Raw genomic sequence first — 18,946 nt, forward strand, 5'->3', positions numbered from 1 at the left:
TACAGGGGTCAGCGTGTGTGTCTTACTGAGGTCTGCGTGTGTGTGTTTCAGAGGTCAGCGTGTGTGTGTGTTACAGAGTTCAGCGTGTGTGTGTGTTACTGAGGTCAGTGTGTATGTGGCTGTTACAGATGTCAGCGTGTGTGTGTCTGTTACAGAGGTCAGCGTATGTGTGTTACTGAGGTCAGCGTGCGAGTGTGTGTGTGTGTTACTGAGGTCTGCGTGTGTGTATGTGTTTGTTACTGAGGTCAGCGTGTGTGTCTGTTACAGAGGTCAGCGTCTGTGTTACAGAGGTCAGCATGTGTGTGTGTGTTACTGAGGTCAGCATATGTGTGTTACAGAGGTCAGCGTGTGTGTGTGTTACAGAGGTCAGCGTTTGTGTGTGTTACAGAGGTCAGCTTGAGTGTGTGTTACAGAGGTCAGCATGTGTGTGTGTGTTATAGAGGTCAGCGTGTGTGTCTGTGTTACATAGATCAGTGTGTGTGTGTATTACAGTGGTCAGCGTGTGTGTGTGTATTACAGAGGTCATCGTGTGTGTGTTACAGGGGTCAGCGTGTGTGTGTCTTACTTAGGTCAGCGTGTGTGTGTTTCAGAGGTCAGCATGTGTGTATGTTACAGAGGTCAGCATGTGTGTGTGTTACAGAGTTCAGCGCGTGTGTGTGTTAAACAGGTCAGCGTGTGTGTGTCTTACAGAGGGCAGTGTGTGTCTTACAGAGGGCAGTGTGTGTCTTACAGAGGTCAGCGTGTGTGTGTGTGTTACAGAGTTCAGCGTGTGTGTGTGTTACTGAGGTCAGTGTGTATGTGTCTGTTACAGATGTCAGCGTGTGTGTGTCTGTTACAGAGGTCAGCGTATGTGTGTTACTGAGGTCAGCGTGTGTGTGTGTGTGTGTGTGTTACTGAGGTCAGCGTGTGTGTGTAACAGAGGTCCGTGTGTGTGTTACAGAGATCAGCTTGTGTGGGTGTTACAGAGGTCAGCTTGTATGGGTGTTACTGAGGTCACCGTGTGTGTGTGTGTTACTGAGGTCAGCATGTGTGTGTGTCTGTGTGTGTGTGTGTGTTACTGAGGTCAGCCTGTGTGTGCTACTGAGGTCAGCGTGTGTGTTACTGAGGTCAGCGTGTGTGTGCTACTGAGGTCAGCATGTGTTATAGAGGTCAGCGTGTGTGTGTGTGTTACAGAGATCAGTGTGTGTGTGTATTACAGTGGTCAGCGTGTGTGTGTGTATTACAGAGGTCATCGTGTGTGTGTTACAGGGGTCAGCGTGTGTGTCTTACTGAGGTCAGCGTGTGTGTGTTTCAGAGGTCAGCATGTGTGTATGTTACAGAGGTCAGCGTGTGTGTGTGTTGCAGAGGTCAGCGTGTGTGTGTATTACAGAGGTCAGCGTGTGTGTGTGTTACAGAGGTCAGCTTGTGTTTTTTACTGAGGTCAGCTTGTGTGGGTGTTACTGAGGTCAGCTTGTGTGGGTGTTACTGAGGTCAGCTTGTGTGGGTGTTACTGAGGTCAGCGTGTGGGTGTTACTGAGGTCAGCATGTGTGTGTGTTACTGAGATCAGCGTGTGTGTTTGTTACTGAGTTCAGCGTGTGTGTGTGTGTTTTATAGACGTCAGCGTGTGTGTGTGTCTGTTACAGAGGTCAGCGTGTGTTTGTGTGTGTGTTACAGAGGTCAGCGTGCGTGTGTGTGTTACCGTGGTCAGCTTGTGTGTGTGTGTTACCGTGGTTAGCTTGTGTGTGTGTGTTACAAAGGTCAGCTTGTGTGTATGTGTTACAGAGATCAGCTTGTGTGAGTGTGTTACAGAGGTCAGTGTGTGTGTGTATTACAGTGGTCAGCGTGTGTGTGTGTATTACAGAGGTCATCGTGTGTGTGTTACAGGGGTCAGCGTGTGTGTGTCTTACTGAGGTCAGCGTGTGTGTGTTTCAGAGGTCAGCATGTGTGTATGTTACACAGGTCAGCGCGTGTGTGTGTTACACAGGTCAGCGTGTGTGTGTCTTACAGAGGGCAGTGTGTGTCTTACAGAGGTCAGCGTGTGTGTGTGTTACAGAGTTCAGCGTGTGTGTGTGTTACTGAGGTCAGTGTGTATGCATCTGTTACAGATGTCAGCGTGTGTGTGTCTGTTACAGAGGTCAGCGTATGTGTGTTACTGAGGTCAGCGTGTGTGTGTGTGTTTGTTACTGAGGTCAGCGTGTGTGTGTGTAACAGAGGTCCGTGTGTGTGTGTTACAGAGATCAGCTTGTGTGGGTGTTACAGAGGTCAGCTTGTATGGGTGTTACTTAGGTCACCGTGTGTGTGTGTGTTACTGAGGTCAGCATGTGTGTGTGTCTGTGTCTGTGTGTGTGTGTGTGTGTGTTACTGAGGTCAGCCTGTGTGTGCTACTGAGGTCAGCGTGTGTGTTACTGAGGTCAGCGTGTGTGTGCTACTGAGGTCAGCATGTGTGTTATAGAGGTCAGCTTGTGTGTGTGTGTTACAGAGATCAGTGTGTGTGTGTGTATTACAGTGGTCAGCGTGTGTGTATGTATTACAGAGGTCATCGTGTGTGTGTGTTACAGGGGTCAGCGTGTGTGTGTCTTACTGAGGTCAGCGTGTGTGTGTTTCAGAGGTCAGCATGTGTGTATGTTACAGAGGTCAGCGTGTGTGTGTGTTACAGAGTTCAGCGTGTGTGTGTGTTACAGAGGTCAGCGTGTGTGTGTGTTGCAGAGGTCAGCGTGTGTGTGTGTGTTACAGAGGTCAGCTTGTGTTTTTTTACTGAGGTCAGCTTGTGTGGGTGTTACTGAGGTCAGCTTGTGTGGGTGTTACTGAGGTCAGCTTGTGTGGGTGTTACTGAGGTCAGCGTGTGGGTGTTACTGAGGTCAGCGTGTGTGTGTTACTGAGGTCAGTGTGTATGGGTTACTGAGGTCAGCTTGTGTGTGTTACTGAGGTCAGCGTGTGTGTGTTACTGAGGTCAGCATGTGTGTGTGTTACTGAGATCAGCGTGTGTGTTTGTTACTGAGTTCAGCGTGTGTGTGTGTGTGCTATAGACGTCAGCGTGTGTGTGTGTCTGTTACAGAGGTCAGCGTTTGTTTGTGTGTGTGTTACAGAGGTCAGCGTGCGTGTGTGTGTTACCGAGGTCAGCTTGTGTGTGTGTGTTACCGTGGTCAGCTTGTGTGTGTGTGTTACAGAGGTCAGCATGTGTGTGTGTGTTACAGAGATCAGCTTGTGTGAGTGTGTTACAGAGGTCAGTGTGTGTGTGTATTACAGTGGTCAGCGTGTGTGTGTGTATTACAGAGGTCATCGTGTGTGTGTTACAGGGGTCAACGTGTGTGTGTCTTACTGAGGTCAGCGTGTGTGTGTTGCAGAGGTCAGCATGTGTGTATGTTACAGAGGTCAGCATGTGTGTGTGTTACAGAGGTCAGCATGTGTGTGTGTTACAGAGATCAGCTTGTGTGTGTGTTACAGAGGTCAGCGTGTGTGTGTGTGTTACAGAGATCAGTGTGTGTGTGTATTACAGTGGTCAGCGTGTGTGTGTTTCAGAGGTCAGCATGTGTGTATGTTACAGAGGTCAGCGTGTGTGTGTGTTACAGAGGTCAGCGTGTGTGTGTGTTACAGAGATCAGCTTGTGTGTGTGTTACAGAGGTCATCGTATGTGTGTTACAGAGGTCAGCGCGTGTGTGTGTTACAGAGGTCAGCGTGTGTGTGTGTTACAGAGGTCAGCTTGTGTGTGTGTTACAGAGGTCCGCATGTGTGTGTGTTACAGAGGTCAGCGTGTGTGTGTATTACAGAGGTCAGCGTGTGTGTGTATTACAGAGGTCAGCGTGTATGTGTTACAGAGTTGAGCGTATGTGTGTTACAGACGTCAGTGTGTGTGTGTGTGTTACAGAGGTCAGCGTGTGTGTGTGTTACAGAGGTCAGCGTGTGTGTGTGTTACAGAGGTCAGCTTGTGTGTGTGTTAGAGGTCAGCATGTGCGTGTGTTACAGATGTCAGCTTGTGTTTGTTACTGCGGTGAGCTTGTGTGGGTGTTACTGAGGTCAGCTTGTGTGGCTGTTACTGAGGTCACCGTGTGTGTGTTACAGAGGTCAGCTTGTGTGGGTGTTACTGAGGTCAGCGTGTGTGTGTTACTGAGGTCACTGTGTGTGTGTTACTGAGGTCAGTGTGTGTGTGTGTTACTGAGGTCACTGTGTGTGTGTTACTGAGGTCAGCGTGTGTGTGTTACAGAGGTCAGCTTGTGTGTGTGTTACAGAGGTCAGCGTGTGTGTGTGTTACAGAGGTCAGCTTGTGTGTGTGTTACAGAGGTCAGCATGTGTGTGTGTTACAGAGGTCAACATGTGTTTGTGTCTGTGTGTGTGTGTTGTGTGTGTTACTGAGGTCAGTGTGTGTGTGTGTGGTACTGAGGTCAGCGTATGTGTTACAGAGGACAGCATGTGTGTGTGTTACAGAGGTCAGCGTGTGTGTGTAACAGAGGTCCGTGTATGTGTGTTACAGAGATCAGCTTGTGTGGGTGTTACAGAGGTCAGCTTGTTTGGGTGTTACTGAGGTCACCGTGTGTGTGTGTGTTACTGAGGTCAGCATGTGTGTGTGTCTGTGTGTGTGTGTGTGTGTGTGTGTGTGTGTGTTACTGAGGTCAGCCTGTGTGTGCTACTGAGGTCAGCGTGTGTGTACTCCTGAGGTCAGCATGAGTGTTATAGAGGTCAGCGTGTGTGTGTGTGTTACAGAGATCAGTGTGTGTGTGTATTACAGTGGTCAGTGTGTGTGTGTGTATTACAGAGGTCATCGTGTGTGTGTTACAGGGGTCAGCGTGTGTGTCTTACTGAGGTCTGCGTGTGTGTGTTTCAGAGGTCAGCGTGTGTGTGTGTGTTACAGAGTTCAGCGTGTGTGTGTGTTACTGAGGTCAGTGTGTATGTGTCTGTTACAGATGTCAGCGTGTGTGTGTCTGTTACAGAGGTCAGCGTATGTGTGTTACTGAGGTCAGCGTGCGAGTGTGTGTGTGTGTTACTGAGGTCTGCGTGTGTGTATGTGTTTGTTACTGAGGTCAGCGGGTGTGTCTGTTACAGAGGTCAGCGTCTGTGTTACAGAGGTCAGCATGTGTGTGTGTGTTACTGAGGTCAGCATATGTGTGTTACAGAGGTCAGCGTGTGTGTGTGTTACAGAGGTCAGCGTTTGTGTGTGTTACAGAGGTCAGCTTGAGTGTGTGTTACAGAGGTCAGCATGTGTGTGTGTGTTACAGAGGTCAGCGTGTGTGTGTTACAAAGGTCAGCGTGTGTGTGTGTTACAGAGGTCAGCTTGTGTGTGTGTTACAGAGGTCAGCATGTGTGTGTGTTACAGAGGTCAACATGTGTTTGTGTCTGTGTGTGTGTGTGTTACTGAGAGCGTGTGACTGTGTGTTACTGAGGTCAGCGTGTGTGTTACAGAGGACAGCATGTGTGTGTGTTACAGAGGTCAGCGTGTGTGTGTAACAGAGGTCAGCATGTGTGGGTTACAGAGATCAGCTTGTGTGGGTGTTACAGAGGTCAGCTTGTATGGGTGTTACTGAGGTCAACGTGTGTGTTTGCGTTACTGAGGTCAGCATGTGTGTGTGTGTGTGTGTGTGTGTGTGTGTGTTACTGAGGTCCGCCTGTGTGTGCTACTGAGGTCAGCGTGTGTGTTACTGAGGTCAGCGTTTGTGTGTCTGTTACAGAGATCAGTGTGTGTGTGTATTACAGTTGTCAGCATGTGTGTATTACAGAGGTCATCGTGTGTGTGTCTTACTGAGGTCAGCGTGTGTGTGTTTCAGAGGTCAGCATGTGTGTATGTTACAGAGGTCAGCATGTGTGTGTGTTACAGAGGTCAGCATGTGTGTGTGTTACAGAGTTCAGCGTGTGTGTGTGTTACACAGGTCAATGTGTGTGTGTCTTACAGAGGGCAGTGTGTGTCTTACAGAGGTCAGCGTGTGTGTGTGTTACAGAGTTCAGCGTGTGTGTGTGTTACTGAGGTCAGTATGTATGTGTCTGTTACAGATGTCAGCGTGTGTGTCTGTTACAGAGGTCAGCGTGTGTGCGTTACTGAGGTCAGCGTGTGTGTGTGTGTGTGTGTGTGTGTGTTACTGAGGTCAGCGTGTGTGTGTGTGTGTGTGTTACTGAGGTCAGCGTGTGTGTGTGTGTCTTACTGAGGTCAGCATGTGTGTGTGTTACAGAGGTCAGCATGTGTGTGTGTTACAGTGGTCAGCATGTGTGTGTGTTACAGAGGTCAGCGTGTGTGTGTATTACAGAGGTCAGCGTGTGTGTGTTACATAGGTGAGCGTATGTGTGTTACAGAAGTCAGCGTGTGTGTGTGTTACAGAGGTCAGCGTGTGTGTGTGTTACAGAGGTCAGCTTGTGTTTGTGTTACAGAGGTCAGCATGTGTGTGTGTTACAGAGGTCAGCGTCTGTGTGTATTACAGAGGTCAGCGTGTGTGTGTATTACAGAGGTCAGCGTGTGTGTGTTACAGAGGTCAGCGTATGTGTGTTACAGACGTCAGCGTGTGTGTGTGTTACAGAGGTCAGCGTGTGTGTGTGTGTTACAGAGGTCAGCGTGTGTGTGTGTGTTACAGAGGTCAGCTTGTGTGTGTGTTACAGAGGTCAGCATGTGTGTGTGTTACAGATGTCAGCTTGTGTTTGTTACCGAGCTGAGCTTGTGTGGGTGTTACTGAGGTCACCGTGTGTGTGTTACAGAGGTCAGCTTGTGTGGGTGTTACTGAGGTCAGCGTGTGTGTGTTACTGAGGTCAGCGTGTGTGTGTGTGTGTTACAGAGGTCAGCGTGTGTGTGTTACAGATGTGAGCGTATGTGTGTTACAGAGGTCAGCATGTGTGTTATAGAGGTTAGCATGTGTGTGGGTTACAGAGGTCAGCATGTGTGTGTGTCTGTGTGTGTGTGTGTGTGTGTGTTACTGAGGTCAGCCTGTGTGTGCTACTGAGGTCAGCGTGTGTGTTACTGAGGTCAGCGTGTGTGTTACTGAGGTCAGCGTGTGTGTTATAGAGGTCAGCGTGTGTGTGTGTGTGTGTGTTACAGAGATCAGTGTGTGTGTGTATTACAGTGGTCAGTGTGTGTGTGTGTATTACAGAGGTCAACGTGTGTGTGTGTGTATTACAGAGGTCAGCGGTGTGTGTTACAGGGGTCAGCGTGTGTGTGTGTTACAGAGGTCAGCGTGTGTGTTATAGAGGTTATCATGTGTGTGTGTTACAGAGGTCAGCATGTGTGTGTGTTACAGAGGTCAGCATGTGTGTGTTACAGGGGTCAGCATGTGTGTGTGTTACAGAGGTCAGCATGTGTGTGTTACAGGGGTCCGCGTGTATGTGTGTTACAGAGGTCAGCGTGTGTGTTAGAGGTTAGCATGTGTGTGTGTTACAGAGGTCAGCATGTGTGTGTGTTACCGAGGTCAGCATGTGTGTGTGTCTGTGTGTTACTGAGGTCAGCGTGTGTGTGTGTGTGTGTGTTACTGAGGTCAGCGTGTGTGTGTGTGTTACTGAGGTCAACGTGTGTGTGTTACTGAGGTCAGCGTGTGTGTTACAGAGGTCAGCATGTGTGTGTGTTACAGAGGTCAGCCTGTGTGTGCTACAGAGGTCCGCGTGTGTGTGTTACAGAGGTCAGCTTGTGTGGGTGTTACTGAGGTCAGCTTGTGTGGGTGTTACTGAGGTCAGCGTGTGTGTGTTACTGAGGTCAGCGTGTGTGTGTTACTGAGGTCAGCGTGTGTGTGTGTGTGTTACAGAGGTCAGCGTGTGTGTGTGTGTGTGTGTGTGTGTGTTACAGAGGTCAGCGTGTGTGTGTGTGTTACAGAGGTCAGTGTGTGTGTGTGTGTGTTACAGAGTTCAGCGTGTGTGTGTGTTACTGAGGTCAGTGTGTGTGTGTTACTGAAGTCAACCTGTGTGTGCTACTGAGGTCAACGTGTGTGTGCTACTGAGGTCAGCGGTGTGTTATTGAAGTCACCATGTGTGTTATTGAGGTCAGCGTGTATGTGTGTGTTACAGAGGTCAGCGTGTGTGTGTGTTACTGAGGTCAGCCTGTGTGTGCTACTGAGGTCAACGTGTGTGTGCTACTGAGGTCAGCGGTGTGTTATTGAAGTCACCATGTGTGTTATTGAGGTCAGCGTGTATGTGTGTGTTACAGAGGTCAGCGTGTGTGTGTGTTACAGAGGTCAGCGTGTGTGTGTGTTACAGAGGTCAGTGTGTGTGTTATAGAGGTCAGCATGTGTGTGTGTTACAGAGGTCAGCGTGTGTGTGTGTTACAGAGGTCAGCGTGTGTGTGTGTTACAGAGGTTAGCTTGTGTGTGTGTTACAGAGGTCAGCGTGTGTGTGTCTGTTACAGAGGTCAGCGTGTGTGTGTCTGTTACAGAGGTCAGCATGTGTGTGTCTGTTACTGAGGTCAGCGTGTGTGTGTTACAGAGGTCAGCGTGGGTGTGTGTGTGTTACTGAGCTCAGCGTGTGTGTGTGTTACTGAGGTCAGCGTGTGTGTGTGTTACTGAGGTCAGCGTGTGTGTTACAAAGGTCAGTGTCTGTGTGTTACAGAGGTCAGCATGTGTGTGTGTTACTGAGGTCAGCGTGTGTGTGTGTTACTGAGGTCAGCGTGTGTGTTACAAAGGTCAGTGTCTGTGTGTTACAGAGTTCAGCGTGTGTGTGTGTGTGTGTATGTGTGTGTGTTACAGAGGTCCGCATGTGTGTGTTACAGAGGTCAGCATGTGTGTGTCACCGAGGTCAGTGTGTGTGCGTGTTACAGACATCAGCGTGTGTTTGTCTGTTACACAGGTCAGCATGTGTGTGTGTTATAGAGGTCTGCATGAGTGTGTTACAGAGGTCAGCATGTGTGCGTGTTACAGAGGTCAGCATGTGTGTGTGTTACTGAGGTCAGCGTGTCTGTGTTACTGAGTTCAGCGTTTGTGTGTGTGTTACTGAGGTCAGCGTGTGTGTGTGTATCTTACCAAGGTCAGTGTGTGTGTGTGTGTGTGTGTGTGTGCGTGTTACTGAGGTCAGCGTGTGTGTGTGTGTGTTTCTGAGGTTAGCGTGTGTGTGTGTTACTGAGGTCAGTGTGTGTGTGCGTTACTGCGGTCAGCGTGTGTGTGTGTGTTACTGAGGTCAGCGTGTGTGTGTGTGTGTGTTACTGAGGTCAGCTGTGTGTGTGTGTCTTACAGAGGTCAGCATGTGTGTGTGTTACAGAGGTCAGCATGTGTGTGTGTTACAGTGGTCAGCATGTGTGTGTGTTACAGAGGTCAGCGTGTGTGTGTATTACAGAGGTCAGCGTGTGTGTGTTACATAGGTGAGCGTATGTGTGTTACAGAGGTCAGCGTGTGTGTGTGTTACAGAGGTCAGCCTGTGTGTGTGTTACAGAGGTCAGCTTGTGTTTGTGTTACAGAGGTCAGCATGTGTGTGTGTTACAGAGGTCAGCGTCTGTGTGTATTACAGAGGTCAGCGTGTGTGTGTATTACAGAGGTCAGCGTGTGTGTGTTACAGAGGTCAGCGTATGTGTGTTACAGACGTCAGCGTGTGTGTGTGTTACAGAGGTCAGCGTGTGTGTGTGTGGTACAGAGGTCAGCGTGTGTGTGTGTGTTACAGAGGTCAGCTTGTGTGTGTGTTACAGAGGTCAGCATGTGTGTGTGTTACAGATGTCAGCTTGTGTTTGTTACCGAGCTGAGCTTGAGTGGGTGTTACTGAGGTCACTGTGTGTGTGTTACAGAGGTCAGCTTGTGTGGGTGTTACTGAGGTCAGCGTGTGTGTGTTACTGAGGTCAGCGTGTGTGTGTGTGTGTTACAGAGGTCAGCGTGTGTGTGTTACAGATGTGAGCGTATGTGTGTTACAGAGGTCAGCATGTGTGTTATAGAGGTTAGCATGTGTGTGGGTTACAGAGGTCAGCATGTGTGTGTGTCTGTGTGTGTGTGAGTGTGTTACTGAGGTCAGCCTGTGTGTGCTACTGAGGTCAGCGTGTGTGTTACTGAGGTCAGCGTGTGTGTTATAGAGGTCAGCGTGTGTGTTATAGAGGTCAGCGTGTGTGTGTGTGTGTGTGTGTTACAGAGATCAGTGTGTGTGTGTATTACAGGGGTCAGCGTGTGTGTGTGTGTATTACAGAGGTCAGCGGTGTGTGTTACAGGGGTCAGCGTGTGTGTGTGTTACAGAGGTCAGCGTGTGTGTTATAGAGGTTATCATGTGTGTGTGTTACAGAGGTCAGCATGTGTGTGTGTTACAGAGGTCAGCATGTGTGTGTTACAGGGGTCAGCATGTGTGTGTGTTACAGAGGTCAGCATGTGTGTGTTACAGGGGTCCGCGTGTATGTGTGTTACAGAGGTCAGCGTGTGTGTTAGAGGTTAGCATGTGTGTGTGTTACAGAGGTCAGCATGTGTGTGTGTTACCGAGGTCAGCATGTGTCTGTGTCTGTGTGTTACTGAGGTCAGCGTGTGTGTGTGTGTGTGTGTTACTGAGGTCAGCGTGTGTGTGTGTGTTACTGAGGTCAACGTGTGTGTGTTACTGAGGTCAGCGTGTGTGTTACAGAGGTCAGCATGTGTGTGTGTTACAGAGGTCAGCCTGTGTGTGCTACAGAGGTCCGTGTGTGTGTGTTACAGAGGTCAGCTTGTGTGGGTGTTACTGAGGTCAGCTTGTGTGGGTGTTACTGAGGTCAGCGTGTGTGTGTTACTGAGGTCAGCGTGTGTGTGTTACTGAGGTCAGCGTATGTGTGTGTGTGTTACAGAGGTCAGCGTGTGTGTGTGTGTGTGTGTGTGTTACAGAGGTCAGCGTGTGTGTGTGTGTTACAGAGGTCAGTGTGTGTGTGTGTGTGTGTGTGTGTTACAGAGTTCAGCGTGTGTGTGTGTTACTGAGGTCAGCCTGTGTGTGCTACTGAGGTCAACGTGTGTGTGCTACTGAGGTCAGCGGTGTGTTATTGAAGTCACCATGTGTGTTATTGAGGTCAGCGTGTATGTGTGTGTTACAGAGGTCAGCGTGTGTGTGTGTTACTGAGGTCAGCCTGTGTGTGCTACTGAGGTCAACGTGTGTGTGCTACTGAGGTCAGCGGTGTGTTATTGAAGTCACCATGTGTGTTATTGAGGTCAGCGTGTATGTGTGTGTTACAGAGGTCAGCGTGTGTGTGTGTTACAGAGGTCAGCGTGTGTGTGTGTTACAGAGGTCAGTGTGTGTGTTATAGAGGTCAGCATGTGTGTGTGTTACAGAGGTCAGCATGTGTGTGTGTTACAGAGGTCAGCGTGTGTGTGTGTTACAGAGGTCAGCGTGTGTGTGTGTTACAGAGGTCAGCGTGTGTGTGTCTGTTACAGAGGTCAGCGTGTGTGTGTCTGTTACAGAGGTCAGCATGTGTGTGTCTGTTACTGAGGTCAGCGTGTGTGTGTTACAGAGGTCAGCGTGGGTGTGTGTGTGTTACTGAGCTCAGCGTGGGTGTGTGTGTGTTACTGAGCTCAGCGTGTGTGTGTGTTACTGAGGTCAGCGTGTGTGTGTGTTACTGAGGTCAGCGTGTGTGTTACAAAGGTCAGTGTCTGTGTGTTACAGAGGTCAGCATGTGTGTGTTACAGAGTTCAGCGTGTGTGTGTGTGTGTGTATGTGTGTGTGTGTTACAGAGGTCAGCATGTGTGTGTCACCGAGGTCAGCGTGTGTGCGTGTTACAGACATCAGCGTGTGTTTGTCTGTTACACAGGTCAGCATGTGTGTGTGTTATAGAGGTCTGCATGAGTGTGTTACAGAGGTCAGCATGTGTGCGTGTTACAGAGGTCAGCATGTGTGTGTGTTACTGAGGTCAGCGTGTCTGTGTTACTGAGTTCAGCGTTTGTGTGTGTGTTACTGAGGTCAGCGTGTGTGTGTGTATCTTACCGAGGTCAGTGTGTGTGTGTGTGTGTGTGTGTGTGTGCGTGTTACTGAGGTCAGCGTGTGTGTGTGTGTGTTTCTGAGGTTAGCGTGTGTGTGTGTTACTGAGGTCAGTGTGTGTGTGCGTTACTGAGGTCAGCGTGTGTGTGTGTGTTACTGAGGTCAGCGTGTGTGTGTGTGTGTGTTACTGAGGTGAGCGCGTGTGTGTGTTACAGAGGTCAGCATGTGTGTGTGTTACAGAGGTAAGCGTGTGTGTGTTACTGTCAGCGTGTGTGTGTGTGTTACAGAGGTCAGTATGCGTGTGTTACTTAGGTCAGCGTGTGTGTGTTACTGAGGTCAGCGTGTGTGTGTTACTGAGGTCAGCGTGTGTGTGTGTGTTACTGAGGTCAGCGTGTGTGTGTGTGTGTGTGTTACTGAGGTGAGCGTGTGTGTGTGTTACAGAGGTCAGCATGTGTGTGTGTTACAGAGGTCAGCGTTTGTGTGTGTGTGTGTTACTGAGGTCAGCGTGTGTGTGTGTGTGTGTTACTGAGGTCAGCGCGTGTGTGTGTGTTACTGAGGTCAGCGTGTGTGTGTGTGTCTGTGTTACTGAGGTCAGCGTGTGTGTGTGTGTGTGTGTGTGTGTGTGTGTTACTGAGGTCAGCGTGTGTGTGTGTGTGTGTGTTACTGAGGTCAGTGTGTGTGCTAATGAGAGAGAGACCCAGCCTATGTGGTGAGCAAGAGTACGTTGTGAGTTCGTTGCTGTATTTGGCAGGTCTGCTGTCAGACGTGGACAGCTGGGCCACAAAGTTTAACCAGCATCTGTCTCACTGCAATGCCAGCAGCAGGGGCTGTCCACTCGATGCTAGGCCAAGGGCAAAGGGCACTCGGAGACACCATCCATTGTATCTTTTCCATTTTGCGTGGCTGCTTGTGAAATGGATTAGAATAAGGCAACAATTGTGCATCTCTTTTCAGATAAAGCAATCTTACCCACAAAATAGACACTTTGAAAAGAAATTCCCTTTCAACAGATCAGCAAGCGGCACTGATTTTAATAATTTGATCTTTCTCCAGGGCAGGGAAGACATCTTTTATAGAGAGGGACAGAGTAGGGAAGGGTTAGTACAGGCCTAGATTGGGGTCAGATTGGTCAGGTGAGAGTCTGGTGTTTAGTTGAGGTTATGAGATGAGGTTATGAGATGGGGAAATGCTCTTTAATCATCTGTTCAATGCACATGCTCAGTCACCACTCACCAGGCACAGCATCCTCTGGACAGGGGTCATTGTCCAATCGCATCAGGCCTGTCTGCTCATTGTTATTGTCACACACAAGAGCTGTGACAGCTCCCGGCCACCATCCTGTAGCGAGGGTAGAAATGGAACAAGGTGGGCAGGTGATGAAGAAATCTCAGAATGACCAGCTCACCAGATTGAAGTAAAACCCAAATACAACTGAAGTGAGTAATGGTGAGAATGGAAATAGCGTTCATCTTTCCTGAGTGACTGTTCCAAACAGCACACGCCCCAACATTGCCAGCTTCTCCTTTGGCATGACTCAGAGCAAACCAGTTCAATCAGCTGCTATCAGTCACAGTTACAGACTGGGCCCTGAAATATATCCAAACATCACTCACAGAGACACTGACTGACATCATCCTGCACTGAGATCCTCGGGAGATCCTCCAAACTGGAATTCTGCACCCCCCCGGCCCACACCCCCGCACACCCCCACACCCCCCCGGCCCACACGGAATCTCCCTACAGTGAATCTCCCCTGGCACCACCATCTCTACCCACATCTCCAGACACCACCTGCATGTTTCAATCATGGCAAGAAAATGTGAACTCTCAGTGCCCCCAACAGACAGGAGGTGCCCAGTGGGATGATATGGGGCAGGAAGTGGACATTAGGTGTGTCCGTCTCCCTGCTCCATTCATTGGCACAGCGACTATGAACTGGGAACGTGTAACTGGGTAGAGCCTTGGGGGGGGGTTAGGGAAGGCTGAGGCAGGGGAGAGGTGTGAAGACAGGGGGAGAGGGAGGGGAGGGGAATGAGGAGAGGGAGGAGGAGGGGAGGGTGAGTGGGGAGGGAGAGGGTAAAGGGGGAGAAGGGAAGGGGAAAGGGGGGAGAGGGAGAGGGGAAGGGGAAAGAGGGGAGGGGAAGTGGGGAAAGGGGAGGTGGGGGAGAGGGGAAGTGGGGAGAGGGGGAGGGGAGGGGAGGGAGATGGAAAGGGGAGGAGGGGGGAAGAGGGGAAGTGGGAAGAGGGGAAGTGGGAAGAGGGGAAGTGGGAAGAGGGGAAGTGGGGAGAGGGGAAGTGGGAAGAGGGGAAGTGGGAAGAGGGGAAGTGGGGAGAGGGGAAGTGGGAAGAGGGGGAGGGGAGGAGAGGGGAAGGGGAGGAGGGGGAGTGGGAAGAGGGGGAGATGGAAAGGGGAGGAGGGGGGAGAGGGGAAGTGGGAAGAGGGGAAGTGGGAAGAGGGGAAGGGGAGGAGGGGAAGGGGAAGAGGGGAAGTGGGAAGAGGGGAAGGGGAGGAGGGGAAGGGGAAGAGGGGAAGTGGGAAGAGGGGAAGTGGGAAGAGGGGAGGGGAGGGAGATGGAAGGGGAGGAGGAGGGAGAGGGGAAGTGGGAAGAGGGGAAGTGGGAAGAGGGAAGTGGAAGAGGAAGTGGGGGAGGGAAGTGGGAGAGGGAAAGTGGGAGAGGGAAGGGGGAGAGGGGAAGGGGAGAGGGGAAGTGGGAAGAGGGGAAGTGGGGAGAGGGGAAGGGGAGGAGGAGGGAGAGGGGAAGTGGGAAGAGGGGAAGTGGGAAGAGGGGAAGTGGGAAGAGGGGAGGGGAGGGAGATGGAAAGGGGAGGAGGAGGGAGAGGGGAAGTGGGAAGAGGGGAAGTGGGAAGAGGGGAAGTGGGAAGAGGGGAAGTGGGGAGAGGGGAAGTGGGGAGAGGGGAAGTGGGAAGAGGGGAAGTGGGGAGAGGGGAAGGGGAGGAGGGGGGAGAGGGGAAGTGGGAAGAGGGGAAGTGGGAAGAGGGGAGGGGAGGGAGATGGAAAGGGGAGGGGGACAGAGGGGAGGGGAGGGGAATGGAGAGGAGGGGGAGGGGAAGAGAGGCGGAGGGGGAAGAGAGAGGGAGGGGGAGGGGGTGAAGACGGAAGGGGGAGGAAGGGGAAAGCGGCGGGGGAGGGAGGGGGAGGGGGAAGGGGAGGAGGGGGAGGAAGGGAGGAGGGGGAAGGGGAGGAGGGGGAGGAAGGGGGAGGGGGAAGGGGAAAGTGGGGGGTAGGGAGAAGGGGGAGGGGGAAGAGGGAGGTGGAGTGAGGGGGAGGGGCTAAGTTGTTTTGTGCCCCCCCCCCCCCCCGCTGCCAATCTGGGGCATGATGCTACTTTGTGATTGGCCAACGATGCCGGGAATCGCAGGTGTGAAGGTCACATGTTGCAATATTGCAATCAATGATTGGCTACTTGTTCCAGCTCATAACATCCAATAGCTGCAGCAAATCCCCAAAACCAAATCAATTGCTAATTGTGTTCCTGATGGAGAGTCACCCGGACCCGAAACATTAACTCTTCCTCCCCATAGACACTGCCAGACCTGCTGAGATTTCCCAGCTAGTTTTGATTCACATTTCCAGCAACTGCAGTATTTTAATGAAATTTCTATTTGATTGGGTTAATTTATAGTCTAATTTTGGTGCCTTTATAAAGGTGGTGGTGAGGTCATCCTGCTGACTGAACCATTCTATAAGAGGGGGATGAACAGTTTTTACCATCACTCTCCGATTCCACCTCAGTCGATGCGGACACTTCCTCACTAACCGCGTTCCCCTGGAAACAGACAGGACAGTGACATCATTGGACACACTCCCCAAATACACAAACTTCTCCCCCCATCCCTGACACACAACCCCCCCGACACACAATCCCCCCCCCCCGACACACAATCCCCCCCCGACACACAATCCCCCCCCGACACACAACCCCCCCCCCCGACACACAACCCCCCCGCCCGACACACAACCCCCCCGACACACAATCCCCCCCGCCCGACACACAACCCACCCGACACACAACCCCCCCCCCGACACACAACCCCCCCGACACACAATCCCCCCCGCCCGACACACAACCCCCCTGACACACAACCCCCCCGACACACAACCCCCCCGACACACAACACAACCCCCCCGACACACAACCACCCCCCCGACACACAACCCACCCGACACACAATCCCCCCCGACACACAACCCCCCCATCCCCGACACACAACCCCCCCGACACACAACACAACCCCCCCGACACACAACCACCCCCCCGACACACAACCCACCCGACACACAATCCCCCCCGACACACAACCCCCCCATCCCCGACACACAACCCCCCGACACACAATCCCCCCCCGCCCGACACACAACCCCCCCGACACACAATCCCCCCCCGACACACAACCACCCTGACACACAATCCCCCCTGCCCGACACACAACCCCCCCCGACACACAATCCCCTCCGACACACAACCACCCTGACACACAACCCCCCCCCCCGACACACAACCCCCCCCCGACACACAACCCCCCCCGACACACGACCCCCCCCGACACACAACCACCCCCCGACACACAACCCCCCCCGACACACGACCCCCCCCGACACACAACCCCCTCCGACACACGACCTCCCGCCCGACACACAACCCCCCTCCGACACACAACCACCCCCCCGACACACAACCCCCCCGACACACAATCCCCCCCCGCCCGACACACAACCCCCCCGACACACAATCCCCCCCCGACACACAACCACCCTGACACACAACCCCCCCCCCGACACACAACCACCCTGACACACAACCCCCCCCCCAACACACAATCCCCCCCGCCCGACACACAACCCACCCGACACACAATCCCCCCCCGACACACAACCCCCCCCGACACACAACCCCCCCCCGACACACAACCCCCCCCGACACACAACCCCCCGACACACAACCCCCCCCCCGACACACAACCACCCTCGACACACAACCCCCCCCGGACACACAATCCCCCCTCCCCCGACACACAACCCCCCCTCTCCCGACACACAACCACCCCGACACACAACCCCCCCCGGACACACAATCCCCCCCCCGACACACAATCCCCCCCCCCCCGACACAATACCCCACCCCCGACACACAACCCCCCCCCCGACACACAACCACCCTCGACACACAACCCCCCCCGGACACACAATCCCCCCTCCCCCGACACACAACCCCCCCTCTCCCAACACACAACCCCCCCCGGACACACAATCCCCCCCCCGACACACAATCCCCCCCCCCGACACAATACCCCACCCCCGACACACAATCCCCCCGACACACAACCCCCGCTGACCCCAACCCCCCCAAACACAACCCCCGCTGACCCCAACCCCCCAAACACAACCCCCGCCGACCCCAACCACCCCAAACACAACACCCGCCGACCCCAACCCCCACCGACTCCAACCCCCAAACACAACCCCTGCCGACCCCAACCCCCCCAAACACAACCCCCGCCGACCCAACCCCCACCGACCCCAACCCCCCAAACACAACCCCCGCCGACCCAACCCCCCCAAACACAACCCCCGCTGACCCCAACCCCCCAAACACAACCCCTGCCGACCCCAACCCCCCCAAACACAACCCCCGCCGACCCAACCCCCACCGACCCCAACCCCCCAAACACAACCCCCGCCGACCCAACCCCCGCCGACCCCAACCCCCCCAAACACAACCCCCGCTGACCCCAACCCCCCAAACACAACCCCCGCCAACCCCAACCCCCCAAACACAACCCCCGCTGACCCCAACCCCCCACCGACCCCAACCCCCCCAAACACAACCCCTGCCGACCCCAACCCCCCCAAACACAACCCCCGCCGACCCAACCCCCACCGACCCCAACCCCCCAAACACAACCCCCGCCGACCCCAACCACCCCAAACACAACACCCGCCGACCCCAACCCCCACCGACCCCAACCCCCCAAACACAACCCCCCGCCGACCCCAACCACCCCAAACACAACACCCGCCGACCCCAACCCCCACCGACCCCAACCCCCCAAACACAACCCCTGCCGACCCCAACCCCCCCAAACACAACCCCCGCCGACCCAACCCCCACCGACCCCAACCCCCCAAACACAACCCCCGCCGACCCAACCCCCGCCGACCCCAACCCCCCCAAACACAACCCCCGCTGACCCCAACCCCCCAAACACAACCCCCGCCGACCCCAACCCCCCCAAACACAACCCCCGCTGACCCCAACCCCCGCCGACCCCAAACCCCGCTGAATCTAACCACGCCCGATTCCAACACCCCAAAAACCCCACTCCAAAAACTCTCGACTCCAACTCCGCCACTCTAACCCCTACCACTCCACCCCCCAACTCCAAACCCCCCGAAAACCCCACTCCAAAAACCCCCACCCCAAACCCCCCTAAAAAGCCCCAATCCAAACTCCCCGCACTCTTACACCCCCCACTCCAAAACCTGTGACTCAAACTCACCCAATTCCAACCTTCTAAGATCTGTTGTTGGGAAATTACAAGAGTCTATAATTAAGGATAAGATGGCTGAACACCTTGAGAATGTTCAGCTGACCAGAGAGAGCCGGTGTGGATTTGTAAAGGGCAGCTCGTGCCTGATGAACCTGATCAATTTTTTTTTTTGAATTGGTGATCAGAGCAGCGGACAGTGGGATGCCTATGCATGTGTTTTTTTATTCATTCTCGGGATGTGGGCTTCGCTGGCTGGGCCAGCATTTGTTGCCCATCCCTAATTGCCCTTGAGAAGGTGGTGCTGAGCTGCCTTCTTGAGCCGCTGCTGTCCATGTGGTGTAGGTACACCCACAGTGCTGTTAGGGAGGGAGTTCCAGGATTTTGACCCAGTGACAGTGAAGGAACGATGATATATTTCCAAGTCAGGATGGTGAGTGACTTGGAGGGGAACTTCCAGGTGGTGGTGTTCCCATGTGTCTGCTGCCCTTGTCCTTCTAGATGGTAGAGGTCATGGGTTTGGAAGGTGCTGTCTAAGGAGCCTTGTGAGTTACTGCAGTGCATCTTGAAGATGATACACACACTGCTGCTACAGTGCGTCAGTGGTAGAGGGAGTGAATGTTTGTGCAATCCAGTGGGCTGCTTTGTCCTGGATGGTGTTGAGCTGGTTGA

At 53.1% G+C, this 18,946-nt stretch overlaps 1 protein-coding gene across 4 annotated transcripts in view; it reads right to left on the reverse strand.

Moving 5' to 3' along the window:
- rnf157 (ring finger protein 157) overlaps window positions 1-18,946 on the reverse strand; it is a 789,927-nt gene that overhangs the window by 178,113 nt on the left and 592,868 nt on the right. For 2 of the 4 annotated variants that reach the window (XM_041217436.1, XM_041217435.1), the window contains exons 17-18: window positions 15,498-15,555; window positions 13,001-13,105 (exon numbers count right to left, since the gene is read on the reverse strand). The exons of 1 other annotated variant lie outside the window; for it this stretch is intronic. In XM_041217436.1, the coding sequence (XP_041073370.1) occupies window positions 13,001-13,105; window positions 15,498-15,555 (163 nt within the window). The remainder of the gene's footprint in view (window positions 1-13,000; window positions 13,106-15,497; window positions 15,556-18,946) is intronic. One more of the 4 variants, XM_041217437.1, reaches the window with a different exon arrangement.

This window comes from Carcharodon carcharias, chromosome 22 (genome assembly GCF_017639515.1).
Source record: "Carcharodon carcharias isolate sCarCar2 chromosome 22, sCarCar2.pri, whole genome shotgun sequence".
Classification (NCBI taxonomy): domain Eukaryota; kingdom Metazoa; phylum Chordata; class Chondrichthyes; order Lamniformes; family Lamnidae; genus Carcharodon; species Carcharodon carcharias.